Source organism: Solanum stenotomum, chromosome 2 (genome assembly GCF_019186545.1).
Source record: "Solanum stenotomum isolate F172 chromosome 2, ASM1918654v1, whole genome shotgun sequence".
In the NCBI taxonomy this organism is placed as follows: domain Eukaryota; kingdom Viridiplantae; phylum Streptophyta; class Magnoliopsida; order Solanales; family Solanaceae; genus Solanum; species Solanum stenotomum.
Genome location: NC_064283.1, coordinates 5381024 through 5391954, shown reverse-complemented (window position 1 = coordinate 5391954; position 10931 = coordinate 5381024). Strand labels below are relative to the sequence as shown.

Here is a 10931-nt window from a genome sequence, read left to right as displayed (position 1 = left end):
AAGTACCTATTCAACATGAGTACATCAAAATAAACGAAAGATCCATATAAAATAAATCAACACAATGAGAGTTCACAATAACAACAGAAGCCATTGTTGATGGCTTTTAGAAGCTCCAGTCCCATAGTACTCCATTAAGTACGGAGTATCAGTTTTGTTGTTCCCATTCTCCGAGTTTAGGATATTCATTAACTGTGGGGTTCCAGTTATACGATCAAACATCAGGCCGTCACTACACTAACAATTAGAATGATAGCAGAATGGTTGATTAAAGTCATGAATTGCCCAGACTACAGTGATTGGAAGAATTGCAATTCTAATTTCTTATTTTCTTTCTAGGAAATGTACAACTACAGGCAAAAAGATAGAATAAACAAAATCCTCTGATAGAATAACCTGTAAGTATCTCAACTATACATGTAAGAACATCATACTCTAACAGAGAGTTTCATTATTCATGGAACTATCATCTGTACAAAAACTCAATACGTCCATCTTCTCATCTCTATGTGAGACAGAGATAATCTAAACACTTCAAAATCTTGCTTCTCCAGGAGCGCTTATAATAACTATCTCCTGTGTATACTAAAAGTTTCTATTCAAGATATCGTCTGCCTTTCCTCCAAAAATAAATAGTTAGAAGAACCACAACTAGCAATATGTAAATGCCCAGAAATTCATATACTTGATAACGATTCTCCAATTTTCAACGTATGTTGAACCCATTAAGAAGAGAGATGATGGACAGGGCTTTTCCCTATAACTAACAAAGTGTCACGAACATTTTAAAAGACATGCAAATAAATAGAAATTGTAGCATAATAAGTCATTTAGAAATTTGAACCTGGATTAATTTCTAGGTCTTCAAGCCTGCAGTTATTATTTGGGGGCATAGGATCACCCAGAGTGCGGGATTTGGATTTAAACTGTGTATAAGATGTTGTGAGTTTTTGGTGGATCTCTTTCATTTTCCCATTTTGTTCATCCTGCCGGTCCATTTCAATAAGAATCTGTGGAAATGAACACATGGCATAAGAGGCATACAATGGAAAATATTCTTTAACTGAATGTAGTAATAAAATATACCTGAGCAGGGATTTGCATGAATAATGGTTGAAACCTTTGCCTGCAATACTCATTGAAAAGGAGTGTCATGATTATCAGCGGAATTACGAAGCTTGATGCCACTGTAGACTTTTTTAGTCCAAAGACTGCCATGGCTATAACTTGCATCAGCACCATTGAGAAAATTGTTGCGTTGTGCACAATAGGCCAATAAGTTCCCCCAGTTTGATATTTTGTTACATATACGTTGAGGATCTGAAAGTTTTAGTGAATTGGGTGTTACAAACACAGGCAACAAGTGTGGATGCAGACATTGATATTCAGGTTAAACATTGCAGCACAAAAAAAGATAAATCAAAAACGTTTCTTGAAATGACTTCCTGTTCTTTTCTGACCCGTTCAAGATAACATTCACTTGCTTTAGTAGAAAAGTCCTATTACACATATTTTTTCATAAATCTATTATTCCTAACTGTTAGATAAATAGATCCTTGGTTATGACTTATGAACATTAAGTAGGATTTTTTGTCACCTTAAAAACCGCAAATGTGAACTTCCTTACAGTACATGCATCATCTTGTTGCTTTTAAAAACAAAAGCCTTTACTTTTCATGCACAATGTCATTAGGGAATACCAAGAACATTGGGATTCTCACAAAAGTAAATCTAATAATCTAAAGATAATCAAAGCTTCTTGCTTCTATGTAATCTGTTCATTACATTTTTTCGCCTGTTTATTTTAAGTAGATATAAGATAAGGTTGCATAACAATCTTCGAAATACTGAAAGGCCAAAAGCACAACTACCGGGTCACTAAATGCTCAGAGGTGATACTACTTCAGTACCAAATTCGACTGTGTGGATATATTATTTGGTAATCATATTTATAAGAGCTCATGATTTAATTTTATTTTGACTTTTGGTCCTCCTGCACATAACTGTGGTACAACCATAAAAACTTCAGACAAATTTATTCAAATTCAGCTACAAAAGCACAACTCAAACACAGCTAACATCTCCAGAGGTATCATTTTTCATCGATTTCAGACAAATGAGAAATGCAAGCAATTAGAGGCGAGAAGCAAGAACCTCATTGAATTTCAAAATATAAAGGCAAGAACAGGTATCTTCAATAATCTACCCTTACAAAATCCAGACACATCTTGATTTCCATTTTTCATATTGTTGGCTAAAGAAATTACTGATGTTTTTCAAGATCCTTAACCAATACATTTCATATGTTAAATAAAACAAAATTGGAACATAAAATAAGATTAAGAGTATAGATGGAATAATTCAGAAGGGGATGTCTACCTGATTACGGTATACAAGGTAAGCAAGGGAAAAATAAACCAGCAAGAATGGCAGTATCAAAGGAGACAATGTGGAATACACAAAGCCAAAAAGCCCAAATAGAAGGATCCTCGGAACTTCTGTGTGGTATGGAAAAGTCAATGTGCCATATGTAGTGACATCCTTGTTTCTGAGAATAAATATATAGAATAAGTTGCAGAGTAAACCAAACGGTTGCATGAGTTCACATGATAGACTTGCCCAGCCTGATGTCAAAACATAAGTCATAAAAAAGGTGGCCTGCAGAAAAAAATTTAATTAATCATCACACACTTGGTGAATTCTTCAAGTTGCAAGGTGAAGGTGAAGGGATCAAAACAGGGAAGCTCCTTGTGTAGGAAAAGTACTCAATAAGGAAATTTAAACAGAAGGTATAAAGAGAACGTAGGTGTAGTTTTCCAGGGTCTCCCGCTTCCTAATTGGACAGCTAAGAGGCAGTGATGACACATTACTAGCTGCAGTGTTTGTTTAACTTCCTCTTAGATTCTCATCACAAGTTGGACTAGTGGAAGTTTCTGTCCTTAATCATGTCTAATGATGTAGGAAAAGGGACATGTACTTTCCACAAAGTACTAGTACCTTTCCATCTTTTTCCTTCTCACCCTATTAATCTTGAATAAAATGTGGTCCAACTGAAAAATGAGTTTTTCCAACCACATACATGAATCATAACTACACTTCAGAAGACTAGACCTCTAGCATCCATCAACCCAATAAAAAGGCTAAAAATAAACCTAGTATTAGCGTTGTTGTTTGCTCTAAGGAAGAATTAATAGAACATGATGAATTCCTTAAATCAAATATTTGTCGGTTTAATATTTGAGGATTGAGGATAATAGTTAGCGCAAAGGGAAAGCAGGTAAACACACATATATATATGCACATAGAGGAAGAAGGTTACCGTTGATGGTACTGCTGTTGCAAGTAGGTAATTTACATCCTTAAAAATCTTACTGAACCTCTCAATCACAGAGCCCGAGAGGATGTTACCAAAGAAAACATTCCAGATGAAGAAGCACAAAACTTTTATGCTTGCACTCCTCTTCCTACCACTACGAGAGGTAGAGCCTTCCAATGTAGAAAATAGCAGCATTATTGGAGGAACCATGTACATAAATATTATTAACACGACACTTGGTAGATATCCCGTAGCCAGCTGACTCATTGCTTTCCTGCAAGAAAAAAAGGGATAAAAGATAGCCATATTGCCCATGGATATAGCTCAGACTTAATAAATTGGTAGTATTATTATCTATAGCTAGGCTGACGAGTTAAGGTTAATACATAGAATGAAAGAGAAGCATTGAAGTTAGTAGCAGAATGAAAACAGTGCATAGAGGAAGCTGGTGAATCATTGTGAAAAAAAAGTCAACCTTGAATCAAGAAACATAACTTTATTTCCTCATGCTCTGTGTGTGAGAGAGAGAATGATCAATAACTGTACTCCTTTCAAAAATAGATTTCCAATGTAAATTTAAAACTTAAAAAATTAGAGTTACAATTTTACAAAAATAGGCAGTGACAGGATTACCTCTTTAAAATTCCTTTAAGAAATGGAAATGTCTTTTGAAGCTTGTCGAGGTGAACAAGACCTTGTGTTAATGAAACAGGCACAATGAAAAATGCCACCAAAGCCATCGAGGCCACAAGAATAGCTACTTTGCGGATCCAAAGGAGTCTATATGGGACACAAATGTTTGACCAATACATATCACCTGGTTCTGGAGAAAGATTTGTGACCCATGACATAGGATTTCGAGATTGAAGGCTCTGAGAAGCAACCAAAGCAGCATAGCGAGTCCTGAAAAAAACTAAAGCAGCTGCAGACTCCTGCAAGAAAAAATTGTGTATTCATTTCACTTCTTATTTTGTCTAGCCTCATGAAAAATGAAGCTAATTCAAAATTTTCAAGACAAAAGAGTCGAGCACACCAAAAGCAATATGAAGTATATAACACTGTAATCTATTTAGTTAAATCAGGAACAAGTGCAACTTAGTGCTGTTTCCTTCTGTTGAAGATTAACCAAACTTAGAGCTGTGCATTGAAGTAACCTTTACCAAGAATGAGAACTCAGAAGTTAATAGTTCAGCACATGTCAAGCCTAAAATGAACCCAAACATAGTTTCAAGAAGGTAATGTTTCACCTATGGTTTATTGACTTGGAAACTCTCTCTGTAGATGCTATGGCTTAAATCTAACCCACAGTGGAAGTCATGACAATCATATGAAATCTGCCTAGCTGCAAGAACAGATGAAAATAATAAGAATCACTCAAATACCTTTTTCCTCAAATCTGAACCGCCAAAATCACTTCTTCCTTTGTCACCTTCCGCATCCATGGGAAGCATGCTGAATGATGCTGTTGTTCCACAAAGACCACATCTCATGGAATTTGATCCAATATGTAGTTCCCTAGGCGTCAGTTTTAGCATCTTGCACACCTTCCCTGCATCAGTCTGCAGTCATGCAACATGTGGCATATTAACAACCAGAAGAAAGAAAAAGGAGCAATGTCAAACCACTAGTTCAAGCAGAAGATAACTACTTTTGTTTAGCTGACATACATATGCTTTTTGAGGAAAAACTAGCAGAAGATAGAGGGACTCTGGGGTGTTCTATTACTCGAATTGTAGCTTTTTAACTAGGGGCTAGGGCCATGGAAACTCATCGGAATTGGCATTACAATAAAAAACAATCCTTGATCCTGACAATAATGGCAGAGAGCGTATTATTCAAGAGAAAAATTTATTTAGATAATATTCCTAAAGCTTCAGACACCATATGTCTACCATGAAGAAAACTCTCATATTTCTAAGGAGAATCACTAGATTCCAATGGGGAAAACATATTGCCAGCATCAAAACCAACCAACTCCATTTTGCAGTTAAATTTTACCATATCATGCAGTTTCAATACCATTTACCTTTTGAGCTTTTATATCTCATGGATGCTACAAGAAAAAACGACTTAAAAGTCTTTGACCTAATTTTTTGACAAACATCTATAGCAAAATAATACATAGCGCCGGGTACAAACAACTCGAAATCACTTTCTCACCATTATGACCTCACAAAATACGAAGAAACTTATAGAACATCCCATCATACAAAGTAAAAAATTTCAGCTCATATTTATATTTAATTGGAGCCAGAAGAGGATAATAGATGTGTTATAGAAGAGAAACTTAAAGACACATCAAGCTTTGAGATCAAGAGAAATATTTCCATAATGAGACTACCAAAAAGGAATTAAAACCCACCACCAGTTTCTGAACAGAACCAGATCGATAAACAATTTGATGAGATAAAAAACTTGATGCATAGAAATTTGTGAAGAATCTTGCCACTGTTCCACTGTATGATTCTTCTCGCGACCATGGGATGGCACGAACAAGAACTGTGAAATAACTTGGGTTGGAAACAGATGAAGTAAAGTAAGCCAGCCTCATCCTTGAAATGCTTTTGTACTCCTAAAAGCAAGTGAAGACCTTTTATGAAAAAAGAACAGACATAACATACATACTAACACATACTAAGGATCGCGTATGAAATACATACATTTTTAAAGAAAAAGTAGCAAATGGAAATTAGTTGTGATTTCTTACAAGGTATAGAAGAAAACAAGAACAGCAGGATACGAGGTACAACGCAAGGCAGTGAGCCCAAAGCCTGAAGAAGATGAAAGGAATATGTAGGTGAAACTGAATCAGATTAAAATGGAGCAACAGGTTAGAAAACTACCTTCTACTGTTCTACATATGCTTCCTTGGTCAACTTACAATTCACAATCTCTTTAGTAATAATACTTTTTCTATTCTCAGTAAAATTAACTTCAGGATTACTTTTTCTTGAGAAGGTAATTAAGGACTTAAAGGGTCTCAAAAATCAAACAAGACAGAAAAATGCATTGGAAGACTTGCAGACACTTCCAGAAAACAACAAATAGAAGCTTTTAGTTCCTCCTTCTATTTTCAAAATGTGAGAAAAAAAATCCTCAAGTGATATGCATCTAAGTATGTCTATTGAGAAGAGAAAAGACTAATCAACTGCATTTAAATCATTATCAGCAATTTTGTACACATTTCATACCATCTGGATCCTTCCTCAACATTCGCAATGGTGAATACCTCCAATGTCTCAGCTGGAATCTGGTGACGCTGCATCTCTTTTCCAAAATAATTAAGTGGGAGCACAAGAAAATTGCATACAATGGCTGCAATGGAGAATATTCGGAAACTGTCCACAATGAGCAGCAGGAGAGTAAGTTTACTGCAATAGAGTAATGGTTCATAGACATAACAAAATGCAATAGAAAGATTGTTCTTCAAACTGAACTTCACAACTGCACCATTGGAAGTGATATAAAGTCTGAAGGTTAAGAGAATTATCAAGAAAATGAGGTTGAACAACAAAGTACTAAGCAGAGGTATAAATGTTTAACCATACTTTCTAAGTAACATTTAAAACGACTTCCGCAGGCAATGAGACAAAAAGTGTAACACTATTATAGGTAGTATTTTGATAAATTCACAAAAAGTATAACTAAGCTTCTTTGGTCACAACATTCTCACAATAGCACACTATGCATGACTCACTTTACACAAGCTACACAGATCCACTATCACCAGGAAAAACACCAAAATCACTTAAACAGAACATACATATATATATATATATCACCATTGCAGTTCGTTAAACCATCATAAATTATCAGAGGACAGATTCCCCTTTTTTTTGTTAAATCTTCTTTTACTATGCTCCCCAAAACCCCAATATTGGCCAAACTTATTGTACTACCTTCTCATCTCACAGCTTCTGTACATCCTTACAAGACAAACCATACAGCTAAATATTCAACAAAAAGTTTCACCAATGTAATTCAATCATGCATCCTTTTAAGGGAATAATGACAGGGCAATGACAGTAAGGCAATAAGCCATGACTACTATTTTGGCAATAGGTAAACAACTTCAAACTAGACAATACAAAAATATGGATTTATGCAATATATACTAATCGGCCATGCAAAAGTATGCGAGCTCCTTTACTTTAAATTATATGCTTGCTGAATTTTTCCCAGCAAATGATGAAAATACTCGAAACGGAAACAAATTTGATAGAAATACTTTAGATTAACTCATTAAAATTATATCAGATTATCAGGAGTTAATTGACTTTTTCTTAAACACTAGAAAATCTAACAACTAACAAAGTGCTGGGCATTCCAATTTCACCTGAAAACAATCATCCGCACGAATACCACTGCATCCAAGCCACCAGTAGCGCATATTTCTTCATCAGATGTCTCCCATGCCTTTAGGATCCAACTTGGAGAAGGAACAAATCGATCAAACCGAAAGGCATCCTGTTGTCTTGATCTTACCTGAGCAATCTTTGCTCCAAAGTAAACATTGACAAAGCTTGGTTGTTTCCTTAAAACCGAATACAAGGAGAACAGCACTACGCTCACTGCAGTATTGATACCAGCAGAAGTCAACAGAGCAGCTAGCTTCATCTCCGTCCCCAAATATTTCAGAAACCTCAATAATTAAGACATGTCAATGCCTCTGCCTTCGTTTAAATATTGAAACGATCTTGCTTGATGCAGAAGCATGAGAAGATCTAAGATGCAGCAGCAAGTTTGGTGCATTAAGGTTAAGAAACTGCAAAGTAAAAGCACAGTGAAGAATTTATGGTTTGCACATTATAAACAACTACTTATCTGGTTATAAACAGCTGAGAAATTCTACAATTAGACATACAAAAAAGAACAATCAAATAAACAAAACAAATATAACATAGGAAAACTTCAGCCTTACAAGCATGCTCATTTCAAATATCTCTGATCCACACTACGCAACTTAGCATACTAAAGTGTATAATCAAGTCAATATAATCCAGTGACAATTCGCTATTCCGAGCATACATAACATGCAAAACCAAAATCAAGTAAAAACAAAATAAACAATTTACAGTTAATGTAACGCTCACATCCATGTTCTTCACACTATTCAGTTTCTGAAATTGCAAAATTTTACATCTATTTCCTTGGAGATCAAGTCAGAGGCAATAAACTATCATGAAACAGCAAAAATACCATACACATTGCTCCGTTACTTCTCAAAACTCACTAATTAATAAAAGTAAATCAAAACGTTACCGAAGAAGACAATTCCAGAACGAAATCCGACGAACAATAAGAAAAAACAGGAAAAATTACCAAAAAAAAATAGTAAAAAGAGAACAATCACCTGAAATTGAAACCGCTTCCTATTTCAGAATGATGAAATAACGAATCCGAACGCAAATTTTAAAAAAATGAAAAAATCGATGAATGTTTAAAGCAACAAAAATAGTGATTGCTTCAAACCAGAAGAAACCCTAGAAAAATTGTTCTTCCGTTTTTTTTATTTTGCGTTAGGATTTGGGAGACGAGAGAATAGGCTCTAATTTTTCGATAACAAGGAAAAACAGTGCGAGAGAGAAGAAAGGCGCGTCGATTGCTAGTGTGCGTGTGTGCGTGGATTATAAAGAAGTGAGATTCTGTGGGCCCAATAAATAATTTGCCACGTGGATTTAGAGAAATGAGGAAAGTGTAAACGGAATGGAACCGCTCTTAACTGTCAATATCCCGGTTTTTTTTTGTATCAGTTTTCATGCATATTGAACCGCTGCATCACCGTGTTGTACCTAATGCATAATCTGAGATATATGGATATGGATATGGATATAGTTAAGTAATACTCCATTCATTTAATTTTACTTGTTTCGTATACTAAAAATAGTTGTGAAACTTTACTTATTTAGTTTGAAGAATTAAGAAATAATATATTATTTTGTTTCTATTTTATCTTTATTAGTATTAAATATTATTCATTCCCTAATTTTTGGATTTATTGTTTCTTGAGGATATGAGTATCAAGTCAAACATAAATAAGTGAAGGCAGACAAAGAGAGTAATTTTATGTAATGAAAAAAAAGATACTTAACTTTTAAGTTGATACGGATATAGTTAAGTATTTTTTATTATAGAAACTTGTAGTTAAGTGACCATTGAAATTAACTTATGAAAAATCTACCTATGTACTTGTAGAAGTGTGATCATATCATCTAAAAGTTTAAATTGTTATAAAGAGCATACAACACGCTTTCACACGTATGAGCTTGATTTTTTTTCATGAACAAGCATGTGGAAATTCTTTTTGATATGAGTGGCTAAAAGCTTAAGATGTTAGAGAAAGTACATAACATGCTCTCTCATGTATGGGCTTGATTTTTTTTCATGAGTCAAGCATGTGAAAAATCTTTTTGATATGGGTGACGATGAAATTCTATTTCATACTCTTTGTCTACTCTGATGTCATGTTAAAGTGTACGATCATTTCATCTAAAAATTTAAATCGTTAAAAAAATACATTTTTATTATTTAATTATATTCAGAATATTCTTTTGTTAACCCACCCTGCTCCTCCTTTTTTGGACACTAAGATGATCATTCCTTATTGATGCATTTCAATATTCATGATGAATTCTCCAAATTCATCAAAAATGAAAGAACATGTTGATTTAACTAACCAATTATTATTGCTTTCCAATTCTATTATTACCAAAAAGTGAGACTACGTGCAAGAAATGTATACTTCTATTTTCTCTATGATAACATTAGTACCTTTTTACCTAATTACATTATAAGCTTACTTAACTTTAAGTGTGGATAATTACGTAAATAAATAAATGAGTAGTAAATTAATTGAATGTGATCACTAATGTGCCACAGATGAAGTTCATTGTTCTTTAAGCTTTTATGTTCTTTCTATTTTTTCATTGATTTTAAAATATATAGTTTCACCTGATGTTTGGACTATTTGCAGCTTAAATTTTAGAATACCAAAGTTTCAAGAATTGGACATATTTGATTTCAACCCGTATTTAATCTCACTTGCTCAAGAATTGCCTTCTGATAGACTAGCTTCCCCCGGGCTACCATCCTTGCAGCTAAAGAGACCACATCATCATGCCTAAAGGGACCGATAGAAGAAGTCTAAATGTAGTATTTAGTAGTAGAGTGACCGTCTTCTTTATTTTTTAATTCTAACTCCTAGAGAGGGCCCCTTTCGCCCTTTCTCTTTACGCAGTTCGCCTTTCCCTTTATGGACTCTATCTCGATGCTATATCTGCATGAACGGAACACAAAACCAATTTCGGCATTCGCAAAAGGGTTAGATTTCATGTTCGACTCTTTTTTATATTTATTTTCTGAATTTTAATATATATCATAAAATATTGATCAAAATTCATATAACTTGACTCTAAAAGAGTGAATGAATGGAGTAAGAATTAAATTTGACATCTAACTTACAACCTTATACTTGCTTAGTTGCTTACTTGTGGACCAAACTCTTATGTTTAACAACATTTTATTCATGTATTCAGTACTTACACCAAATAGACAACTTTATGATAAAAGTCAAAAATCAAAGCAAAACATTTTAACTAGACTTGTAGTCCAAATC

The 10931-nt window shown here is 34.3% G+C and overlaps 1 protein-coding gene across 1 annotated transcript; it reads right to left on the bottom strand.

The window, feature by feature from the left end:
* Positions 1–347: 347 nt before the first annotated feature.
* On the bottom strand, positions 348–8907 carry LOC125857088 (CSC1-like protein RXW8). Its single transcript, XM_049536757.1, has 12 exons — positions 8670–8907; positions 7653–8081; positions 6508–6654; positions 6024–6087; positions 5679–5888; positions 4699–4875; positions 3950–4248; positions 3320–3590; positions 2380–2658; positions 1087–1320; positions 845–1010; positions 348–757 (listed from the first exon to the last, which is right to left on the bottom strand). Exons 2-12 carry the CDS (start codon positions 7931–7933, stop codon positions 726–728), a joined length of 2160 nt encoding a protein of 719 aa, XP_049392714.1. The 5' UTR covers positions 7934–8081; positions 8670–8907; the 3' UTR covers positions 348–725.
* Positions 8908–10931: the final 2024 nt, after the last annotated feature.

Bases quoted from the DNA above. Each gene is read 5' to 3' on its own strand.
- LOC125857088 (XM_049536757.1), bottom strand. From the start codon at position 7,933: ATGAAGCTAGCTGCTCTGTTGACTTCTGCTGGTATCAATACTGCAGTG. The intron at 4,876-5,678 runs GTGGGTTTTAAT...GCATGACTGCAG, and splicing joins GTTCTGTTCAGAAACTGGTG to ACTGATGCAGGGAAGGTGTG. The intron at 2,659-3,319 runs GTAACCTTCTTC...TTTTTTCTGCAG, and splicing joins CAACAGCAGTACCATCAACG to GCCACCTTTTTTATGACTTA.